At 34.6% G+C, this 24,738-nt stretch overlaps 3 protein-coding genes across 3 annotated transcripts; all 3 read right to left on the bottom strand.

Annotated features, from left to right (window-relative positions):
• Positions 1 to 5,964: 5,964 nt before the first annotated feature.
• LOC113325134 lies at positions 5,965 to 6,534 on the bottom strand. The gene has a single exon (XM_026573355.1). It carries the CDS (start codon positions 6,532 to 6,534, stop codon positions 5,965 to 5,967), a length of 570 nt encoding a protein of 189 aa, XP_026429140.1.
• A 7,330-nt stretch (positions 6,535 to 13,864) lies between these two features.
• Positions 13,865 to 14,434, bottom strand: LOC113325132. Its single transcript, XM_026573354.1, has one exon. It carries the CDS (start codon positions 14,432 to 14,434, stop codon positions 13,865 to 13,867), a length of 570 nt encoding a protein of 189 aa, XP_026429139.1.
• A 1,946-nt stretch (positions 14,435 to 16,380) lies between these two features.
• On the bottom strand, positions 16,381 to 22,635 carry LOC113321210 (polygalacturonase QRT2-like). The gene is made up of 8 exons (XM_026569089.1): positions 22,250 to 22,635; positions 21,066 to 21,203; positions 20,527 to 20,709; positions 20,214 to 20,445; positions 20,058 to 20,139; positions 18,745 to 18,853; positions 18,556 to 18,663; positions 16,381 to 17,573 (listed from the first exon to the last, which is right to left on the bottom strand). The coding sequence occupies exons 2-8, from the start codon at positions 21,147 to 21,149 to the stop codon at positions 17,334 to 17,336; spliced, it is 1,038 nt and encodes a 345-aa protein (XP_026424874.1). The 5' UTR covers positions 21,150 to 21,203; positions 22,250 to 22,635; the 3' UTR covers positions 16,381 to 17,333.
• Between the last annotated feature and the right edge of the window lie 2,103 nt (positions 22,636 to 24,738).

Raw genomic sequence — 24,738 nt, 5'->3', positions numbered from 1 at the left:
TTAACCAAACCGAAATAAATTTGTAAATTGTTCATTTTTAGGAATGGTTTGGCTAATTCAAGCACCATTAACTGAATTTGAAGTATCTGTGAGTACCCAAAACATCATACTATGATTGTGACTCGTAAAAAGAAGATATATTTTTTTTTCCAAAACTGTCTTACCATCTTCTTCTTATTTCCCCTCTCAATAATTCTTTTTTTAAACAAAAATCAACTTATTAGTTTAATCTCATTAATCATTAGTTAACTTAATAATCAACTTGTTTTTCACAGGATTTCTCGTTACTCATGTCAGCATTCTCACTTCTGATATCTCTAGGTCTTGTCACCAAAACCCTTCACCGATTGACAGAACGTCCCGCTACTGACACTTGATTCAATTTCTCGTCGCTTCGGTGAATCACTTGTGCCCGATACATTTTCGGTGCTATGGAGCTAGACCAGTGAGCTATTACGCTTTCTTCAAAGGATGGCTGCTTCCAAGCCCACCTCCTGATTGTCATAGCTCGATAACTTCCTTTTCGACTAAGTGATTGCTTGGGGACCTTAGCGTACTAACTTAATTAAAAAGGATAATTTTGGCATTAAAATAAATATATGGATAAGAGGTGTTTTACTTCCAGATGACTAACTTAAAAAAATCATAATGCCTCTCCAAAATGGAGTGGTACCCAGAAAAACCGTACAATAAAATCTAAACCTTAGTCTTTCAAAATATAAAAAAATGAGTTCGTGAGGTCAGCCACTTGGCGTCATCAGGGGTGACCCTGAAAGAATTAGGGGCGATTAATAAGACAAAATAGGGTCACCCAATCCTAAAGTCAAGCCATTCCTTATCTCCAATTTTTTGAAATGGCGAATATACCCTCCACAATCGGCAGATAAAACCAGAATCAGTAGTTTAGTTTTTTAACTGGTAGATGTTAGGATAAACGAAGGTTATTGTATACATATGTGGTTGAAAATTTTGTTATTTTGGAAAAAACTTACAATCGGAAGATAGTTATTTACCATGTCTCCCGATTATGAAGTTGCCCCAAAATTGATGTTTGAAAAAATCTCAAGTTTTTTCGAATTTCGGAACTACCAAATCGGTAGACATGGAGTTAACATGTCGGGTGAACAATCGGTAGTTTCCTGATGTTTATTATCTACCGATTGTACATTCGTTAGTCTGGTGATGTTCATTTATCTACCGATTGTGGTAGTTGTCCCAAATTCGAAATTTTCAAAAACCTATGGGATTTTGTATTTCTCTATTTGCACAATCGGTAGTTTCGTGATATTTATTATCTACCGATTGTACAATCGGTAGTCTCGTGATGTTCTTTTATCTACCGATTGTGGTAGTTGTCCCAAATTCGGAATTTTCAAAAGGCAATGGAATTTTGAATTTTTCTATTTGCACAATCGGTAGTTTCGTGATGTTTATCAATCTTGATGTTATTTATCTACCGGTTGTGGTAGTAGCCCCAAGTCCAAAATTTTCAAAACCAACGGAATTTTGAATTTCTCAAAGAAGGGAAAAATATAGTCACAATTGGTAGATAAAAAAAAACTAAACTACCGATTATGAAGGGGCATACAAGTATTTTCAACCTATTTTATCTTATTATGTCGCCCATAATTCTTTCAGGGTCGTCCCTAATGACGCCAGGATTTTTTTTTCCCTGATACATTGAAAAAGGAAAGGAAAAATAGCGTACAAGATTGAGTCGGAAGACTCCAAAGAAAAGAAAGGTGCAGGCTACTTGCATGACAACTATTTCCCAGTGATACAAAATTTGGTTCATCCGTGAGGCCAGAAACCTGACCATTTCTTCACAGAATTGGGATCTGAGGAGGATGTAAGTAGTGATGGTTACTCTCTGTTCTACTTTTAATTCTTCAAACTATCCAAATTGTTTATTGTCAGAATCACCCATCTGATCTTAATTCTTGCAAGTGTGACATTTGGTTCTTCGGGTTAAAGATTCTTTAAATTGATATTGATATCACTGTAAAATGTTTGTAATGCAGAATCCAGCAATAATGGAATGTCGAATTCACATGCAGAGATTGATGCAGTTGCCTGGCCAAAGCAAGAAAAAGATAAAACCGACCGAGATTACATTTTGTACCTTTAGTGTTTGTGATTTACAGTTTAGTGCAAGAAACAAACACAAGTAGTGCCTAATTTGTGCACTCTTCTTCTAGGTTTACATATAATCGTGATTGTGAAATACATATTGTGAACTCCTTCAGAAATCAACCATGCCCATGAGATGAGTGGGTCTCCCAGAAATACACAAAAACTGTCAGTAAATCAGAATCCGAGTACCCAGAGAGAGTTGATATTTCCAGCTCATAATACCAGAACCCACCAACTGTACTGCGGAACTCACTGGGATCAGCTAGTGGTTCACCTTCAAACGCTGATGTTCTTGGAGTAATTGTCACTGGAGTGCTCCATCGCATACTAAGTTTACGTAAATGATATACCATAGACTAAGGTGTTACAACTACACTTAGTAGAAGTGTGGTTGAGGTCGTGGCTTCATAAAGGAAGTTAGAGAGACCACTTGGTTTGATCAATCCTCACCTAGAAAGGAAGTAGGTGAGGAAGACACAACTTACTTATATCATCAGAAATCATGTCATAAGATTGTTTCTGAATATGTCCAAAGTGGATTATGAAAATGCGCACGAGTCAATGGAAGATCACGCGAGCATATTGATGATTAATTTCATATACACTTTCTTAAGGAAATAGAGAAAGATGAGATCGAACCCTGCTCTTTGTTTCTTAATGTCAACGAATAGCATATTTAGCCTATACAATCCAGGTAGAACTTGGCTCTTTGAAAAATATACATGTATTTGGTGTGGTAGTGCTAACTAACCAAGTGTAAAGCCTACTGGACATACATGATTAATTTGTCATAAAGCATAATGAGAATAAAGAAGTCTTAAAGTATAAATATTCACCTTGTGGCGCGTGGTTTCTCACAAAACCGTGGAATTGTTTTGTAATGAAATTCATAGTGTTCGGTTACTCAGTTAGCTTGGTAATTTCAAAAGGACTTGAAATGCAGTATATGTATGTGGTTGTTACATATCTCTGATAGAATCAAGAGATAAAAGATATTTACAAAAGTACTTGATTGACTTTTGTTATCCAAATCAACTGACTTTAAACCACATAGTGCGTTTACAATTAGATAGAACGCTCACTTATAGATAGAAGCAATCAGGCGGATATGGTATACCCGTCTAAGTGGCTATTTGATTTGGAGGAGATAGACAAGTAAGTTATTTTTCCTTGCGTATTCACAAGAAAGTTCCTGATTTGGAGTTGTAGCTACCTATGTCGATGGTACAAATATGATGGTTACTCTTCATGTAATAAGAGACCTTAAAAGCTATTAGAAATCCAATTTTGAGATTAAAAATCTGGGCAAAGCTCGACCGAATACTGAGCTTGTAGTATGTCATTCCACCAGTTTTCATATGTCTAAAGTTGTCAGGAAATTTAATATAGACATGCATTCTGATAGCACTCCCATCATTAGTCGAGGTTCAAATGTAAGTAAGTGACCATTTCGTCTAAAGGAAGATGACGAAGATGTGTTGGGGATGAAATTCACATATCTAAGTACAATATACGCATTATTGTACTTAGTATAGTAATATACTCGATTAAATATTACATCCTCATGAAACTTGTTAGCTAGATATAACTCAGCGCTAACGCAACGTCATTGGAATGGTCCAATAAATGTAATCATGTACTTAAAAGTAACCATTGACATGAGTTTGTTTTATCCCAACAAAGACACAAAAATGAACCCTAAAGGAACTGCAATCAAAATGTTGTTGATTATAAAGGAACATTAATCTCTTCTCCAACGAAAGTAATCAGGGGAGATATTGTAAACTATTTTCTAAGTCATTACTGATATTCAGTTTCGAAAAGTACATGACTAAAGAAACTGTCTGGAACAACTCTGAAAGTAATCAAGGGGATATGCCGACATCAGGGGGAGGATCCGAGGATATGATGTCGACATATTTTACTTCGAAATTGAAGTTGTGTTGTACTCTTTTTCCCTTCGATCGAGAATAGTTTTTCCAAAAGGGTTTTGTTACTCGACAAGGTTTTTAGCGAGACAACACTGAAAACACCAAGTATGTTGAACATTGAAGATATAGAGATCGCGTTGATATTATTGAAAATATCTGAAACAAAGAAATGAAACACGATATTCTCTTAAGCAACGTAACTACCAAAATCAACAACATGTTCTTATAAACATTCAAGTCACCAATGTAAAGTGTGATAAACTCCTTTTGAATGCATTAGACTAACGAAAATTATTTTACATCAAGGGGAGCATCTAACGGTGTTTTGAACTATTTTCCTTCACCGAGGTTGCTTTTCCCCACAGGGTTTTGTTACTCGGCAAGGTTTTTAATGAGACAACAACAAACACCGGGAATATAATTTCCCAACTAAGACTATTATCTTTCCCACGAAAATTTTATGCCTTAAGAGTGGTGAAGCAACTAGTCAACTTCAACGGAGTAAAGTGATCAACTTGCAAATTTTTTAATGTTATAAAGGATACTTCACCCATGTAATAGGCTAATAAATAGAAATCCTTCTCTTTTCTGGCTTTTCCTTTTTCCCTTATTATTCTACTACGAAACTTGCAAATTTTTTAATGTTTATTCCTTTTTTTTTGCTACAAAATGTTTATTCTTATATTTAAGAAGATTCCTCTAGCAAGAGAAATCCTATTAACAAGATACTTGGAACATGAGAAATTTTATATTAAGAAAGATATTTCTAACAAGATAATTTTTTATTTCTTAGAAATATTGGAGGATTATGTGTTATAGGATTTTTTTTTCTTCTTTTTAATCGACAAAAGTAAAGTTTTATGAAGTGCTTATTAAAAATAAGCATAAAAGATACAACCCAATTGACAATAGACTTTGTTTAGTACAGACACCTACGGCAAATATTAGAGGATTTCGAGGAAGAGGAAAAACATATGAACAACTAGTCCTAGCTTGGTTTCCTCTAACAACTAGTCCTAGCTTGGTTTCCTAAGTCAGGGAGCAACTAATAGTTCCTAAGTCAGGGAGCTCCGCAAAATTGGTCAGGTCAGGCTTAGAAAACAAAATTGTTCTTTTGCTGCTCGCATTTTGGTTAAGCTAGTAGAATCACAATAACCGAACCATGAGCGTTTGTACGGTGTATCATCGGTTCAATTGATTTCGACGAGCTTTCGTTTATCATTTATACAATTGTTAGATCAAGCTCTCCAGTCTCCAGAAAGAGATTTGGCGAGAATTAACAAAGTTTAGTCTAGGAATTACGGCTCAATGTTAATGGCCCTCGTAGGATATTAGTTTACACAAAATTGGTTAAAAAGACCAAAATTAATAATTTCTGGGTGAAAAAGACATCTAGATTTCATACTATTTGAATGGACAAAAATATACAAATAGCCAGGATTTAACCAGTTTCATCTTACCCATTTTCAAATACTTTTTCTTATTTTTAATTTACATCAGGATCCATCCAGTTTCATCCTCGCTATTTTTTAAGTTTAAGCCAGGATGAATCCAGTTTCATCTTTCCTATTTTTTTGTGTCCATTTCATCCATACTAATTTTTTCTCGTCCATTTGGACCATGTTTTAAATTTTTTTGGACAAATGACCCATTTTCCGTTTAGTTTAACAATAAACATGCGGTGCTCATGTCTCCTTAATACAAAGAGAACTAAGAGCGTCTCCTATGACGGGTGTAAAAAATCGTATGTGAAAATTTTATTAAGATCCTTATTTAAGAGAAAACTGAAGTAATTTAAAATAAGAAATCACATGCCACTAGATGCTGACGAAAAACAAATAAGCTCAAAGTACCTAAAGAAAAAGAGATGAAAATAGTTCCTAGAGATAAGAGGGGACCCTTAAGAAGGAGGCCAAAGGGCCTGAATCATCAGAGTAATCGTTAATGAAATATAAATATGTTGAAGGAATTCATTATCTTCTTTTGCCAATGGAGAAGTGAATCCACCATCAAAACGTCCTTGACATGAAAGCACAATATTCTCGGCAGTATCCAGTCCTGTCGCGCCACCTTCAGTATCTCCACCACGGAAGGATCTAGTTGCATCTTTCATAAGACTGCCAATATCCTTATAATCCCGCGAGCAACCTTTCAAACGGACCATTACATCTGAACTTTGTTTTCCATCTTTCAAAAGCTGATGGATGTATGAATTAACCGAAATTCCTTTCTTCGTAGCATGTTCATATGCTACTACAGCAAGGTCTTCAATACCATAATTTTTACTTTTAGGGTTGGCTTCCAGAGATGCTACACAAAAACTATATGTTACCTTTTCTTGAAACTCTGTTACCGCAGTCTTACATGCAGTATTTATTAGACCAGCACCATGAACATGACCTCCATGAAAGTTCACGAGAATAACAAGAAGAATGAACACCAAAGACGAAGAGAAACAAACTTGCTTCATCTTTCCGTGAAGAGAAGATGAACAAAGATGGAGTTTATTGTGCGTTTCGTGCATATATATAGATTTTCGTTTGATATGGAGACATAGCCAGCTCATGAAAATTGCATGTAATAAAACATAACTAGTAACTTTTTATTGCCATATATATAATGTTTTATAACGGTAGGAGTAAAGCTTTAAAATATGGTACAGTGTTGCTGGTTCTTTGCTGTTTTACGTCTATTATACCGTATGAGATGTTTGCCACAATATTTTATTTCCATACATTGAGATATGAAATTAAAATAAAATTAGAAAAGAAATTAATATCGGGAAAAATATGTTAACTATTTTTTTATTCTCTCTTAAATAAAAATTTGGAGCTTAATGACTCAAGTATTTGTGGGAAGAAAATATGTTAACTTGAGAAATATTTTTCTTGACTCAACAAGAGACAAGCTTATTAAGGTCTATTCTATAATTGTGATGAAACATATACACAGATACAAGCCACAACACCTATTTATGGTCATCACCGAAAAGTTGGGGATTCTCCACAACAAGTATCTACTCAAGACAATAATGATTCCCTGATTGAGTCAGATATGAAGATATCACTTCATGCTTTTATAGGCACAACTGTTGACACTATTCGCATTCCAGAATTTATTAAGAAACATGTTAGTTACCATTTTGGTCGACACAGGAAGTACTACAAATCCCGATTTTATAGAGTATTATACTTAGAAAATCACATAATAGTCCACAGAGAGATAAGAGAAAGATCCTCAAAGAGGAGGCAAAACAGTCGTTGTCATCTCAGTAAACGTAAATGAAATAAAAGTTTTTTAACTAAATTCGTTTGCTTTTTATGTCAAAGGAGAAGTGAGTCCACCATTAAACAATTGTTGGCATGGGGATATAGCACACCTGGAAAGCGGCAGTTATTCAATCTCCACCCTGGAAAGACCAGATTGCATCGTCCATAACTCTATCAATACCCGCATAATCTTTGAGCAACCTTCCAAACGTACTCTAATAACACACTGGAAAGTTGTGATAAATACAAGATAACTGAAATTTATAACAAAAAATATGATACTCCCTTTAGGAGAGGGCCATGGACTCAACTTTGTAATTTCTAAAATGGGTGCTTGGAGCCTTATTACATTTTTATTTTTGTAAATTCAACCTTCAAAATAAAAAGAAAAACACCGGAACTCTGTTTTCGATCTTTCAAAAGTTTATTGATGTATGGAATTTAATTAATTTTTCTTTCATTGTAGTATATATGATACTACACCAAGTGTATAAATATCAGAAGTTTAAAGATGAAATACAAAAACTATAGTTTATGTCCGGATTCTCTGCTATTGCGTTCTTACGTGCAGTAATTACTAGACCACCATTGGCTTCTCTGCCTCTTCCTTTTCCCCCTATCATTCTACTACAAAACGTTATCATGCACGAAGCTATACCGCAGAGCTAAATTGAATCGGTTGATTTTTTATTTTATTTTTGCGCGGTTACCAGGTATTTCTTTTGAACAAAGAAATTTCGTTTTTCATAGTATATATTAGAGTTCCATGAAAGCATGATTATCAAACGTATAGATTTCACCGTTAGATTTCAATAAAATCGGAATATGATGCAATCTCCAAATTCTGATTTTAGTAGAACTGTCTTCGTTTAGGAAACCTTAATTATAACAGCGTCAAAAAACCTAAGTTTTGTATAATTTAACCGTTGGATTATTCCGTAATTTATATATGTGGTATATATTATCCTTATGGAGATACTTTAAAAGTTTCATAAAGATCCAACTATGGAAAGTACTCCAAAGTATCCTACTATGTCCACAGAAACGTGAGTTGGAACAGTTATACAGCGTCATAAATATCTTTTTCTCTAGCCGTTGGATGTCTTTGATATTTTGATATGTTTGTCAAAACATTGTGGTGAATCTAAAGTCATAATTTCATCATGATCGAACTATGATAAATTTGTCTGTCGATCAGAACATTTGAATGAAGAAGTTTTTCAATTTTTAGGGTTAACGATATGTTTTCCGCCTGAATAGTTTCATATATAATTTTTAGGGATAATAGTTTCACACTTATTATCAATGTGCCTGAATATTTCATATATAATGGACCATGTATGTTTATATTCATTAAACATGACCTTGTTAACCCAATGGACCGGGTTTTGACTAAATAGTTGACCAGACTTTGGCTAAGCCAATTCGACTCTAATTTGACCTTTTGAATTCAACAGTACTTGAGATATAAGGATCATTCATACATTATGATGAATAGTATATCATCTTCATGAACGGTAACACTCTAAATTAAATGAGATAGATTTTCTTTTGTTACGTAATAAGGTCACACCACTTATTACACGAAACTCTTAAGGAATTTAAATTAGTTATTGAATTATTTCCTTATAATGTGACTAAGATTATCGGATCATCGAGCGAAGCAATGCTCAAATTTTGTTTCCAATATGGAACAAAGATTAAAAGTCACAAAAGTTCTATATGTACCGAGAGCTAATCACCTTATTAAATTTCAAAAAGACCCGTGCAAGTGGATGTCATATGGAAACTCACAATGATGAGAATGTAATTGATTGCATCTTTTATAGTCTCTAATATATTTGGAAGGAAATATATCTTAGAGAAACTAACGAGTCAATCTAGTGAAATGTAAGTCACTATAGTATTTGGATTATTGAATCCATATCGGCATCGACGATGAAATATTGGGAATTGACTCATACATACTTTTACATAACCATAAAGGAACTTTGGTTGTGACATGATGTTTCGTTTTGAATAGACTCATACGTGCATCACTGTGTTTGAGTGGACGAGACAACGCGAAAAATATTGAAAAAATGCGAAGTAACAACATATCTCTCAATAAGTGTTCTCTAAAGAACTAGATGCACAATTATCCTTCCCGTTATTCTTTATGTAAGAGAGCATATCATTTCACAAAGCCTTCAGTAAAATAGGACCGAAACCATCCTAAGATGCAAATGGTAAACAATACATATTACAAAGAAAACGAGGTGATATTTAGAAAAATATTCATGCAGGATGCGGACCAATAAAGTGACTTATGGATCTCGTGGATTTTTTGACATTTTGGACTAGTTATAGTTCCCAAGCAATGTTGAGTTTGGAAACTGCTAGCACACATTATACATGTAAGGACTCGCCACCCCTTGTAAATGCTAGAGAGTATACATCAAAAGGACTTGACGGTTATTGCATGTTTATTAAGATCAATGTAGAGCATCCTATACCCTATGGTTTCACAAAGGTTACATATGGTGCCTAAGGAATGGTTATGCGTACAAACCTACCTTTAACTGCTTGGGGAATAAGCAATATTACATACATCTTCACTAATTCGTTTTAGACTCACAATTGGTCAACCATTCTTTGCGTACCAATTGGGGATTGGATATAAGCCTGACATTTTGCGTTCTTACATATTTTTGTTGCACTATATATGTCCCGTTAGACTCCACATCGTACTATGATGGGCCATCGAAATGATTAAGTGATTATGTTGGACAAGAATTTCCTACAATTATCCGCATTTTAAAACCTTTGGCAGGAGATCTCTAACCACTAGATTTGCGGGTTATCACTTTAATGAGACAGTCTTCCCTTCATTAGGGGGTGATAAGAAAAAGTATTTTCTAAGGGAACGATGGGAATTGTTGTGGTGTGTTCCTACTGTGTCTCATATTGATTCTTATACTCCACAAATATAAATGTGAAGTGAAAGAATAATTGATTTTCAGAATTTACATTGATGTCGCTAAAGTGATGAGATCACACATACCAGCTGCAAACCTACCTGCAAGGTTAAAAATCTTCAATAAATGATATACCATAGACTAAGGTGTTACAACTACACTTAGTGGAAGTGTGGTTGAGGTCGTGGCTTCATAAAGGAAGTTAGAGAGACCACTTGGTTAGATCAATCCTCACCTAGAAAGGAAGTAAGTGAGGAAGGCACAACTTACTTATATCATCAGAAATCATGTCATAAGATTGTCTCTGAATATGTTCATAGTGGATTAGGAAAATGCGCACGAGTCAATGGAAGATCACGCGAGCATATTGATGATTAATTTCATATACACTTGCGTAAGGAAATAGAGCAAGATGATATCGAACCCTTCTCTTTGTTTCTTAATGTCAACGAATAACATATTTAGCCTATAAAATCCAGGTACGACTTGGCTCTTTGACAAATATACATGTATTTGGTGTGGTAGTGCTAACTCACCAAGTGTAAAGCCTACTGGACATACATGATTAATTTGTCATAAAGCATAATGAGAAGAAAGAAGTTTTAAACTATAAATATTCGCCTTGTGGCGCGTGGTTTCTCACAAAGCCCTGAAATTGTTTTGTAATGAAATTCATAGTGTTCGGTTACTCAGTTAGCTTGGTAATTTCAAAAGGACTTGAAATGCAGTATATGTATGTGGTTGTTACATATCTCTGACAGAATCAAGAGATAAAAGATATTTACAAAAGTACTTGATAGACTTTTGTTATCCAAATCAAGTGACTCTAAACCACACAGTGCGTTTACAATTAGATAGAACGCTCACTTATAGATAGAAGCAATCAGGCGGATATGGTATACCCGTGTAAGTGGCTATTTGATTTGGATGAGATAGACAAGTAAATTATTTTCCCTTGTGTATTCACAAGAAAGTTCCTGATTTGGAGTTGTAGCTACCTATGTCGATGGTACAGACATGATGGTTACTCTTCATGTAATAAGAGACCTTAAAAGCTATTAGAAATCCAAATTTGAGACTAAAAATCTGGGCAAAGCTCGACCGAATACTGAGCTTGTGGTATGTCATTCCACCAGTTTTCATATGTCTAAAGTTGTCAGGAAATTTAATAAAGACATGCATCCTGATAGCACTCCCATGATTAGTCGAGGTTCAAATGTAAGTAAGTGACCATTTCGTCTAAAGGAAGATGACGAAGATGTGTTGGGGATGAAATTCACATATCTAAGTACAATATATGCATTGTTGTACTTAGTATAGTAATATACTCGATTAAATATTACATCCTCATGAAACTTGTTAGCTAGATATAGCTCAGCGCCAATGCAATGTCATTGGAATGGTCCAATAAATGTAATCATGTACTTAAAAGTAACCATTGGCATGAGTTTGTTTTATCCCAACAAAGACATAAAAATGAACCCTAAAGGAACTGCAATCAAAATGTTGTTGATTATAAAGGAACAATAATCTCTTCTCCAACGAAAGTAATCAGGAGAGATATTGTAAACTATTTTCTAAGTCATTACTGATATTCAGTAGCAAAAAGTACATGACTAAAGAAAATGTCTGGAACAACTCTGAAAGTAATCAAGGGGATATGCCGACATCAGGGGGAGGATCCGAGGATACGATGTTGACATATTTTATTTCGAGATTGAAGATGTGTTGTACTCTTTTTCCCTTCGATCGAGAATAGTTTTTCCAAAAGGGTTTTGTTACTCGACAAGGTTTTTAGCGAGACAACACTAAAAACACCAAGTATGTTGAACATTGAAGACATAGAGATCGCGTTGATATTATTGAAAATATCTGAAACAAAGAAATGAAACGCGATATTCTCTTAAGCAACGTAACTTCCAAAATCAATAACATGTTCTTATAAACATTCAAGTCACCAAAGTAAAGTGTGATAAACTCATATTGAATGCATTAGACTAACGAAAATTATTTTATATCAAGGGGAGCATCTAACAGTCTTTTGAACTATTTTCCTTCACCGAGGTTGCTTTTTCCCACAGGGTTTTGTTACTCGGCAAGGTTTTTAATGAGACAACAACAAACACCGGGAATATAATTTCCCAACTAAGGCTATTGTCTTTCCCACGAAGATTTTATGCCTTAAGAGTGGTGAAGCAACTAGTCAACTTCAACGGAGTAAAGTGATCAACTTGCAAATTTTTTAATATTATAAATGATACTTTACCTATGTAATAGACTAATCAATAGAAATCCTTCTCTTTTCTGGCTTTTCCTTTTTCCCTTATTATTGTACTACAAAACTTGCAAATTTTTTAATATTTATTCCTTTTTTTTTTTTTGCTACAAAATGTTTATTCTTATATTTAAGAAGATTCCTCTAACAAGAGAAATCCTATTAACAAGATACTTGGAACATGAGAAATTTATACTATTAAGAAAGACATTTCTAACAAGATAATTTTTTATTTCTTAGAAATATTGTAGGATTATGTGATATAGGATTTTTTTTCTTCTTTTTAATCGACAAAAGTAAAGTTTTATGAAGTGCTTATTAAAAATAAGCATAAAAGATACAACCCAATTGCCAATAGACTTTGTTTAGTACAGACACCTACGGCAATATTAGAGGATTTTGAGGAAGAGGAAAAACATATGAACAACTAGTCCTGGCTTGGTTTCTTCCAACAACTAATAGTTCCCAAGTCAGGGAGCTCCGCAAAATTGGTCAGGTCAGGCTTAGAAAACAAAATTGTTCTTGTGCTGCTCGCATTTTGGTTAAGCTAGTAGAATCACAATAACCAACTATGAGCGTTTTTACGGTGTATCATCGGTTCAATTGATTTCAACAAGCTTTCGTTTATCATTTATACAATTGTTAGATCAAGCTCTCCAGTCTCCAGAAAGAGATTTGGCGAGAATTAACAGAGTTTAGTCTAGGAATTATGGCTCAATGTTAATGGCCCTCGTAGGATATTAGTTTACACAAAATTGATTAAAAGGACTAAAATCAATAATTTTTGGGTGAAAAAGACATCTAGTTTTGATACTATTTGAATGGACAAAAATATACAAATAGGCAGGATTTAACCAGTTTCATCTTACCGATTTTCATCTTATTTTTAATTTACATCAGGATGCATCCAGTTTCATCCTCGCTATTTTTTAAGTTTAAGTCAGGATGAATCCAGTTTCATCTTTCCTATTTTTTTGTGTCCATTTCATCCATACTAATTTTTTCTCGTCCATTTGGACCATGTTTTAAATTTTTTTGGACAAATGACCCATTTTCCGTTTAGTTTAACAATAAACATGCGGTACTCGTGTCTCCTTAATACAAAGAGAACTAAGAGCGTCTCCTATGACGAGTACAAAAAATCGTATGTGAAAATTTTATTAAGATCCTTATTTAAGAGAAACTGAAGTAATTTAAAATAAGAAATCACATGCCACTAGATGTTGACGAAAAACAAATAAGCTGAAAGTACCTCAAGAAAAAGAGATCAAAATAGTTCCCAGAGATAAGAGGGGACCCTTAAGCAGGAGGCCAAAGGGCCTGAATCATCTCAGTAATCGTTAATGAAATATAAATATGTTGAAGGAATTCACTATCTTCTTTTGCCAATGGAGAAGTGAATCCACCATCAAAACGTCCTTGACATGAAAGCACAATATTCTCGGCAGTATCCAGTCCATTCGCGCCACCTTCCGGATCTCCACGACGGAAGGATCCAGTTGCATCTTTCATAACACTGCCAATATCCTTATAATCCCGCCGGCAACCTTTCAAACGGACCATTACATCTGAACTTTGTTTTCCATCTTTCAAAAGCTGATGGATGTATGAATTAACCGAAATTCCTTTCTTCGTAGCATGTTCATATGCTACTACAGCAAGGTCTTCAATACCATAATTTTTACTTTTAGGGTTGGCTTCCAGAGATGCTACACAAAAACTATATGTTACCCTTTCCTGAAACCTTTCTACCGCATTCTTACATGCAGTATTTATTAGACCAGCACCATGAACATGACCTCCATGAAAGTTCACGAGAATAACAAGAAGAATGAACACCAAAGACGAAGAGAAACAAACTTGCTTCATCTTTCCGTGAAGAGAAGATGAACAAAGATGGAGTTTATTGTGCGTTTCGTGCATATATATATAGATTTTCGTTTGATATGGAGACATAGCCAGCTCATGAAAATTGCATGTAATAAAACATAACTAGTAACTTTTTATTGCCATATATATAATGTTTTATAACGGTAGGAGTAAAGATTTAAAATATGGTACAGTGTTGCTGGTTCTTTGATGTTTTACGTCTATTATACCATATGAGATGTTTGCCACAATATTTTATTTCAATACATTGAGATATGAAATTAAAATAAAATTAGAAAAAAAATTAATATGGGGAAAAATATGTTAACTTGAGGATTTTTTTATTCTCTCTTAAATAAAAATTTGGATGCGTAATGACTCAAGTATTTGTGGGAAGAAAATATGTTAACTTGAGGATTTTTTTATTCTCTCTTAAATAAAAATTTGGGGCGTAATGATTCAAGTATTTGTGGGAAGAAAATATGTTAACTTGAGGATTTTTATTCCCTCTTTAATAAAAATTTGGAGCGTAAACTCAAGTATTTGTGGGAAGAAAATATGTTAATTTGAGGAATATTTCTTCTTTTTAATCGACAAAAGTAAAGTTTTATGAAGTGCTTATTAAAAATAAGCATAAAAGATACAACCCAATTGCCAATAGACTTTGTTTAGTACAGACACCTACGGCAATATTAGAGGATTTCGAGGAAGAGGAAAAACATATGAACAACTAGTCCTGGCTTGGTTTCTTCCAACAACTAATAGTTCCTAAGTCAGGGAGCTCCGCAAAATTGGTCAGGTCAGGCTTAGAAAACAAAATTGTTCTTGTGCTGCTCGCATTTTGGTTAAGCTAGTAGAATCACAATAACCAACTATGAGCGTTTGTACGGTGTATCATCGGTTCAATTGATTTCAACGAGCTTTAGTTTTTCATTTATACAATTGTTAGATCAAGCTCTCCAGTCTCCAGAAAGAGATTTGGAGAGAATTAACAGAGTTTAGTCTAGGAATTATGGCTCAATGTTAATGGCCCTCGTAGGATATTAGTTTACACAAAATTGATTAAAAGGACTAAAATCAATAATTTTTGGGTGAAAAAGACATCTAGATTTGATATTATTTGAATGGACAAAAATATACAAATAGGCAGGATTTAACCAGTTTCATCTTACCGATTTTCATCTTATTTTTAATTTACATCAGGATGCATCCAGTTTCATCCTCGCTATTTTTTAAGTTTAAGCCAGGATGAATTCAATTTCATCTTTCCTATTTTTTTGTGTCCATTTCATCCATATTAATTTTTTCTCGTCCATTTGGACCATGTTTTAAATTTTTTTGGACAAATGATCCATTTTCCGTTTAGTTTAACAATAAACATGCGTACTCGTGTCTCCTTAATACAAAGAGAACTAAGAGCGTCTCCTATGACGAGTGTAAAAGATCGTATGCGAAAATAAATTTTATTGTGCGTTTCGTGCATATATATATATATATAGATTTTCGTTTGATATGGAGACATAGCCAGCTCATGAAAATTGCATGTAATAAAACATAACTAGTAACTTTTTATTGCCATATATATAATGTTTTATAACGGTAGGAGTGAAGCTTTAAAATATGGTACAGTGTTGCTGGTTCTTTGCTGTTTTACGTCTATTATACCATATGAGATGTTTGCCACAATATTTTATTTACATACATTGAGATATGAAATTAAAATAAAATTAGACAAGAAATTAATATGGGGAAAATATGTTAACTTGAGGATTTTTTTATTTTCTCTTAAATAAAAATTTGGGGCGTAATGACTCAAATATTTGTGGGAAGAAAATATGTTAACTTTGAGGAATATTTTTTTTTCTTAAATAAATATTTGGAGGATCCTGGGGACATTTTAGAGTTTCCAAGCAAAATGATAAACATATGGATGGGAAAGTCGCACCTAACAAGCCATTATTTTTTTATTTTTTTCTTCTTTGAAGCAAGTGATGATTTCTAAGCCTGATTTCTCAAGTAATGCAAGTCTGCTATCCACTTGGGTTAACCTTACCTGGCAACCCAAAATACATCCAAGTCTCCTCCTACCGTTGATTTCTTCGGAATCACCACCATTTCCGACTTTCTTCTTCTTTGAAATCATCTGTGTTGATTCCAAGCATGCTATATGTATTGCTAGAAAAAACAGAAATAAAAAGGGGACACATAACAGTGCAACAAGGAACTAAGACACAGTTTCGACGACGACAGAGAAAACTGAGTAACAGCTTCTCACAGAGCTAAAAAGAAAACTAACAAAATAAATCCGAAGCTGCCAAATACACGAGCAGCGACCTTATTTTTTCCTCCTTGAAAACTAACAAGTGAAAAAACCTTAAGAAAATCTTCATGATGACTTTCTCTATACCTGTCATCGGCTTGCTGATGATGAGAAGAGACCCAACAGTAGAGTAACAAGAGCTAACAGAATAGAGATTGGAGCAGTTGGCTGTCCATTGTATTTCATTTTCATCGTTCCAATTGAGAGAGACCACTTCAAATACTCTGCCTTCTTGTACACCCTTTAAAATCTACCTTCCATTGTCAAAATCTACCTCCCTCTCATCTGGCTCATTAATTTGTACTAGAAGCTCATCCATAACCTATCTACACAAGTACAAGCAGGAAAGTCCTGAACGATTGCCTTTATTTCTGTCCTCCAATGGCCAGGTTACACTGTAATCGCCTCCAGAAACTGCTGGTACATCCCAAGGTCTCTCCATAGCTTTCGTCTTTGCTTTCGATGTTGAGGACCATATACCGATGCAACAAAGCACTCTGAATTATTGATTCTACCCTGCTGACCATAATTAGCTACCATCTTCCACTGAGAGAGAGAGAGAGAGAGAGAGAGAGGGTGTCAATGATTGAGACAACTCAGGGGAGGTTCTATCCTCCCCCAAGTTTTGCCCTTTGCATTAATGCAAGTCGACTTGAGTTTCACTGAATTTCTTGCGGGTGTGAAGAAGATGTTATTGAAGTAAAGACCCGTACAGCTAACCAATCTGCTGCAACCCAGGTTGATGGCTGATGGGGTTAATATGTTAGTTGTCCCATGCAAGTTTTCATAAGTAATGTTGCTGATTTTTACTGCACTTGTCTGCAGTGGAAAAAAAACAGTATATACGTTAGCAAAAAGGGCATGTAGAAGACAGATGTATTGGAATAACACTTTCAGTGGTCACCAGTTTCTTTTTTTTTTATACGCTACTGTTAACCAATTGATAGATGCTAGTTCAATGTCTTGGAATGACAGTATCCTGAAGGCCCTCTCAAGTATTGTGAATGAAATTATAAAAATTGGAATACCAGATCATGGTATGGATCCATTGCTCAAGTATCTCGACGCACTATAACACAACTATATGGAGGGAGGGAAGCGGACAACTTACATCGACATTCAATATTCAAATTTTCCAATACACAGATAAGTTGAAGTTAATGATTTTAGAAAGACAAGTTGAAGTTGATTATAATAACAGTATATACGTTAGCAAAAAGATCCATTGCTCTGTTTATCTTCCTTCCCCATAGATTAATCAAAAAAATTTATCATCGACACTCTCTGTTCACAAGTTTTCGTTCCACTAGAAAGTTGAGAAAACCCACTTTGATATAAAAATGATAACCAAAAGTAATTAGGAATATAGCTGTGTTGTAAAACTTCAATAAAACAGGACAGCAGCACAAAGTTCAAAACATTTCAGTTTGGACAGCTCGTGTTCAATAATTTGTGTAGGACTTATTACACAATGAAAAAGAGGGATTCTTATCTCATTTTAAAGAAGAAAGGATAAGTTATCATATAAAAAATATATGAGAAAATAGTAAATTCAGGAACAAGTCAAATTCACTCTAATAAAACCTGTCAGTGTTTGCTTCAGAAAAACTTCACACAAGATTCATTACTCAACCAAATTCATTGGTTCTTGGATCATTTCAAAGAAGAGAAGATAAGATATTGAATAAAAAATATAAACAAACGCAAAGAGTTGAGTAACAAGTCTAAATCACGCTGAAAACTACTGACAGTAAACTCTCTACAGAAACCAAACAGAAATGCTTACAATAATGTAACTTACCTCTTTCGCAGATTCCGCAAAGTAGTGTTGGTCAATCAGTAAGGGATTCATCACATTGGTGAAGTTGGAATGCTTAAAAGAGATCGAATGGCACTCTCCCTGTCCGCCCTTCAAGAAAAAAGAGTTTAATTTGTAAGAATGACGCAAAGTAAATAAAAAATTATCGTATGTAGCGCAACAGATACTTACATGCCATGTTTTGATCCTTACACCATTCATTGTGCCAAAAAAATTTACTCTTTGCACATGAATTTCTTTAACCTCTGCCCTGTTCCCAAGCTCCCCCAAAGACCCGATACTACATCAAAAAAAAAGTATAAGACATTAGAGACTGTGTTTGACATTGATACACTTGAAGGTGTTCTTCGTTCTGCACCATTCATTTCCATCTGAGTAACAAAGAAATTCCCCCATCTAGCTATTTTTTGATTCACCAAAAGAAAAAAACTTATCTAACAATTTTGTTGTCATAGTCCTGCAAAATAGTGACATCTAAGGAAACAGTATAGTGGCAGCAAGTAAGAGATAAGCCTAGCTCCGACAGATATTCAGTAGGAGTTACAAAAGTGTTGATACATAATCACATGTACAATTTGTTTCCTTTATGCAAGACGAGAAGATCAATTCTTTAATACTACTGTAAAGTAGAGCTTCATGTGTTTGCATATAAGTAGTCAGGGCCTGGCTGATATGTTGTTACTCCACTAAGAAGTTCACACACAATGAACAAATTAAATTCAAACAATTTGAGAAGAAGTTCAGACACAAGGCAAACACACGAATTTTAATTTAGTAGAAAAATTATAGAATTTAGCAGGAGGCTCCTAATTTACACAAATGCAGAGTTGAAACAAAGTTTCAAAGATGTTTCTATTCCTATTCTAATAAGTGTGCTATCATAATGCACAAGCTCAAAAATGACATAATTAAATGAAAGCCTATCCATCATATCCTCTACTGTAGGTGGGAGATTTCTCAAATTCATGTTCTCTGCAGGAAGTGGAAAAGCGCTTATTTGGCAAAACAAGCAAAATGACACTACTGTACTACGGCTAGGTCTTCAAAGATTACAAGGCTGATACCAAACAACAGAACTTTTTAGATGAACTACTAGGCGTTCTGTGGAAAGATGCTTATTACAACTTGGATGCAAGGAATATGATCCTGCAGTCTGGTCGACAACTTGAATACCAGACTAAGATCGTGCAGTTCCAAGACTACCATAGTTGATAGTTGTTTTTTATGTTCGAATGTCTTTTTATTGTGTGGCTGATACCTCTTATCTACCACTATGCCATGCTCGCATCTGAAGCTGGGAAAAAGTATCAACCTTAAGGTATACTCAAGGAATTAGGTATAATTCATACAAAACCGATACTGGAAGCCTGCTTGTCTCCAATCTTCATAAATAAAGCAGCAAATTCTTGCATCAGAAGAATTTGTCCTGCCAGACTAAAGCTAAAGAACATCACATAAGAAAACATTTGGTGTATTGATTGTACCTGATTCCATGCCCAGGTCCGCAATGGCAATCATTGATGTAGACGTGAAAGCTGCTGTTGCCAACGGAAACACAATCGTCGCCTGAAACGACGACAAAGTTTGTTAGAGTTGAAATTATGTTTTTTACATAAATCAGATGTTTCAGAATAACGTACCGCTCCTGAAGTAACTGTTTCTGATGCTAACATTCTCAACGCTTTGTGTATGCAAGCCGTCCGTGTTTGGACTTTCTTCAGGGGAATCCACCTTCAGGTTTGTGATGTTAAAGTTACTCAAGTCCAACAAAGTAACGTGGAACATAGGGCTATTGGTGACCGTTACATCCTTCAACTGACTATTGCTAGTGGCAACGAAGTTAACTGAATGTGGCTGCGATTGGGAGCAACCCTGCGCAAACCAAAAGAGAAAGTCAAAGTCAATGGTCAAAGTAAACGGCAAAGTCAGGGGTCAAAGTCTATTGGAATTTACCGGACGGTTTCTATGTTTACTGTTGTGGCAGGAGTTCTCCCACCAACAATTACCACGACCATCGATTATTCCCCTCCCCTGTACAGTAAGCCCATCCACGTTTTTGAATACGATCCATTTATTAATGAAATTTGGCCATCCCCATTCTTTAAGGGTTAGAGGACCAACTATTGTTCCAGATATCTGCAAGATTGCATTAAAAAAATATATATTAGAATTAAGTTCAAATTGTTTGAATTTAAGCTCCCTGGAAATTATGATTTTTCAAATTCAGTTTCGCTGCTTATATTTTCATATGATTCTTCTCGTTTTCATATAATCCTGTATGTAAAGGCATAATTTTCATGGCCGTGAAAGCATCATGTCACTAGCCGAACACGACAGAGAATACTTCACTCACAATTTTGGATAACGCCCAATGAACATCAGTTTGTTCGAGTATGGCTTATCATTAATCTTATTTAGAGAAAATCAATCAATGATTAACTTAATCTAAACATGATATGCTGTGTAAACCAGAAAACTCTAACAATACACACCTGAACGACGATATTTCTAGTCACACAAGGGCCACTAAACTCGATTGATTTAAGAAGAAAGGTTTTTCCTTTTGGAACGACCATTATCGGTGTGCTTGTTCCTCCCTTGCACGTCGCATTCCAAGCGTCCGTAAATGCCTAGAGATGAAACCAGAAAAAGGATATCAGACAATCATCAATAACTTTACGTAAAAAACAATATCCAAATATTGACAAAGGAAAGTATATAAATGGATTCTCATAGAGACTTTGCTTTAACATACTTTCAGAAGTCATTCTCCAAATGAAGTTATAACCAAATATACCAGACACGGTAAAGAACATATAGTGATTTTCACATAAAAATGGTCAAAGGTTCCAAACAAGCTCAAAAACAAGTTCAATACATTGTGATACAGATACCAACTCCTAACAACACAAAAAAGGGTTTAAACTCACATGGTTTACCATCACCAATTCATTCCACAACAAGCTACTACCCATGCTTGAATGGTGAGTCAGTCAAATTTAAGACATGGAATCGGTAAACCAACTACTCGCGCGTTATGGGAAAATCTAAAACAGGATACTGATTCTTCGTACAAAACATGGATATAATCAAATCCTTGATCAGTGAGTTTTAAATTCATACTTGATCAAAAAAGCAAGAACTTCGATATAGTTGGTCAAAAATTCAGTCAATTTCGTCGCAAAAGCAAATTGAACATGGATTAAGGGATCTTTATCAGCAATTGGAGAAAAATCAAAGCAAGTGGGGTTTGAGACAGGGAGATTAAACCAATAACTCAGAAGCATCAGTATGTGCAAGAAACCAAGAACCGAATGAATTACAATGTCTGTCTAGTTCGTCTGTCTAGTTCAACATGAAAAGCAGCTGTGATATGGATGTATTTTGTTAACAATACTCAATTGTTGCAACAAAAGGATGGTGTAGCAGTTTTCTATCCATTTACCTATCTTGCTAAGACCTAAACAAGAAAAGACAAATTTATTGTTGAAGAGAAACCCCATATTGTGTCCAAATTTACAAGCTTATTGGTTTAGGGTTCAGACATATGCAAGAGGGAAATCAGAGAAATTCATTCAAGAACAAGCCCCAACTATTTTTTGGGGATTTTTTTTTTCTCAATCAACAAAATCCAGGAAATTAAGATCAAAACCATATAAATAGAAAGAAAACGTACCCTTTTATGATTAATTTATCTCTTATTCAGAAACAGAAACCAAAAACAGAAACCCCAATTGGGGTTAGGGTTTATCTAGCTAGAGAGAAAATTAAAGAGCTCTATCTATCTATCTAAACAGATCCATCTCTGTAATTTTCTCAATCTAAAGCTAGAGATTTTGATTCCTTTTTGTGTTTCAAATCACCACCAACTCCATTATTAACTCTCTCTCTCTCTCTCTTTCTATTAAAAATTGGGGGTTAGGGTTTACTGGTTTGAAATCTGATCTGATGGTCTTGGATCTCTCTCTATATAGCTAGAGAGAAAATCACAGAGCTCCTCTATCTAAACAGCTCCAGCTCTGTAATTTTCTCTCTATTTAGAGATGATTTTTCGATGTTCTGTGTTTCTACTCGCTCACTCCATTATCATCTCTCTCCCTCTCTTTAAACTTAACGGTCCGAATTCCTAGGTCATTGACTAATTTTGACTTGGACCAGAATTTAACAGTGGACTAGACCCTTGACCTCGGCCCAGCAAATATGGTTTTAGACCGACTCATGAAAATTCAACTTAATTATAAATAAATCAGTCGATGCTGGGTACTAACTTGAGTTTCATCATGAATGCCGTCGCCGATAGCACCGAAATTCAAGACGTTGAATGTTGATGGTATTGTCCTTTGAAGCAGATTTTGGTCATGATATATAGCTGCATCTGCAAGGCCGATAGGATCACTTTGTAAGGTATACATACTAATTATATATTAATGATCAAAGAGATTAACATAAAAAGGTTGATGTCATTTTGCAAATAAAGAACATGCATGGAGAATTACAGCTACAATTACCTGAATTTACTAGAAGAAATGTGATGAAGAAGAAGAAGAAGAAGATTGCCTTTGTTGGTCTTTCTTTTCTTAATGACTCCATGAGAAATCTAGAAGAAACAGAAGAGTATAATTAATTAATTAGAAATTTGGATCAAAGTTGAAAAACATTTGTAATCAACATGCATATGAGAGAACCAACATATGAAACTACCCTTGAAATCAATTTGCTAGAGATCTTGGTTCAAATAAGTGAAATTATTCTTGGGTCTGGTGTGGAGAAAGATCTTTGCTATATTAAGCAACAATACTACTTCATCGAGGTTAACAATGGCAAGAGCACCAACATTTGCTAAGAATTGGGTTGCAATTGCAACTCATTTGTGCATATCTCTATACTCCTATTAAGCTAGTTTTCACTATAATCAAGAACAAATTGCAAATAATGTACAACTTACAGAGAATTATCTGCCCTGGGGATGAGGATACTGTGAGTACTAATTAAAGATCTTGGGTCGAACGCAATTGATCCCGAGCAAAGCTGATATCTAAAATCATTTAAATCAACACTCGTGAAGACGGATATCAATCTCCACCATTCTCAAGAAGATCTCTGCAGATTTGATCTATTGAAGAAGACGGTAATGGTTTAAATCAACCTTTAAGATCACAATTGTAGAAGATCATCAAAGATAGATAACTATTGTTATTATTCTAATCTTTTCTGTAGATTATTTCTTTTCTGTAGTATCTGGAGACCTCCTCAGTTTCAAAACCAAAGATGAATACCTTCACAATGGCAAGAACACCAACATTTTCTAAGAAAAGGGTTGCAATCTCAAAAAGATCTCTGCAGATTTAATCTATTTAAGAAGACGGATATGGTTTCAATCAACCTTCAAGATCACAATTGTAGGAGATCATCAAATTGATAACTATTGTTATTATTCTAACCTTTTCTGTAGTAGCTGGAGACCTCCTCAGTTTCAAAACCAAAGATGAATACCTTCACAACAGTTTAGGGTAATTTTTGTCATGATGATTTTTGTTACCTAGTGGATCTCAACCATGTTAATCATATCGATTACCTTCTTAGAATTGAATGAGTTTACCATCTCATTTCCTCAAATGTTATTACAAGTTGTGTAGTTCACATGGACTCAGTTATGACATGCTACTTAATTTGGCCTTGAAAGAGTGGCTCATATATATAGTGAGGGTTGAATTATGTATCATCACCCACTCTTACCAGCCAATAAATTGATAATCTTCCTGCAAAAGACTTTCCCTCAGAGATTAGAGTTTCACGTTATTTGCTTCCAAAAATTAACATTCATAACCGAGTTGATTGATTGACTAATTGAAACCTAAAATTAAACAAATTAGCTAAGGCCATTATGAAAGGCAAAAACCCTTGATAAAGAAGAAAAATGGAAAGACCTTTAACATGCATGCAATTGAAAGGCTAGTAGTATATATAATTGTGAAACTTATGTATTTATGAATCTTTAATTAGAGATCAAAAGAATAAATTGAATGAGATCATAGTAGTTAAGCTTTTAGTCAAAAGGCTTGTGTCTTGCCAACTATCAAGTCCCAAAGGCAGGTTCAGTTAAGTAGAAATTCTTAATTTAAATTTGCCAGTTGAATTTAAGTTTGGTAAATTACATTGATGATG

Source organism: Papaver somniferum, chromosome 11 (assembly GCF_003573695.1).
Source record: "Papaver somniferum cultivar HN1 chromosome 11, ASM357369v1, whole genome shotgun sequence".
NCBI classification, from domain to species: Eukaryota; Viridiplantae; Streptophyta; class Magnoliopsida; order Ranunculales; family Papaveraceae; genus Papaver; species Papaver somniferum.
This window is presented reverse-complemented; position numbering and strand designations above follow the sequence as displayed.

Excerpts from the sequence above, each read along its gene's own strand:
- LOC113325134 (XM_026573355.1), bottom strand. The coding sequence starts at position 6,534 with ATGAAGCAAGTTTGTTTCTCTTCGTCTTTGGTGTTCATTCTTCTTGTT.
- LOC113325132 (XM_026573354.1), bottom strand. The coding sequence starts at position 14,434 with ATGAAGCAAGTTTGTTTCTCTTCGTCTTTGGTGTTCATTCTTCTTGTT.
- LOC113321210 (XM_026569089.1), bottom strand. The coding sequence starts at position 21,149 with ATGGTCGTTCCAAAAGGAAAAACCTTTCTTCTTAAATCAATCGAGTTT. Across the intron at positions 20,710-21,065 it reads CTAGAAATATCGTCGTTCAG|ATATCTGGAACAATAGTTGG; the intron begins GTGTGTATTGTT and ends GCAATCTTGCAG. Across the intron at positions 18,854-20,057 it reads GGACCTGGGCATGGAATCAG|TATCGGGTCTTTGGGGGAGC; the intron begins GTACAATCAATA and ends TTTTTGATGTAG.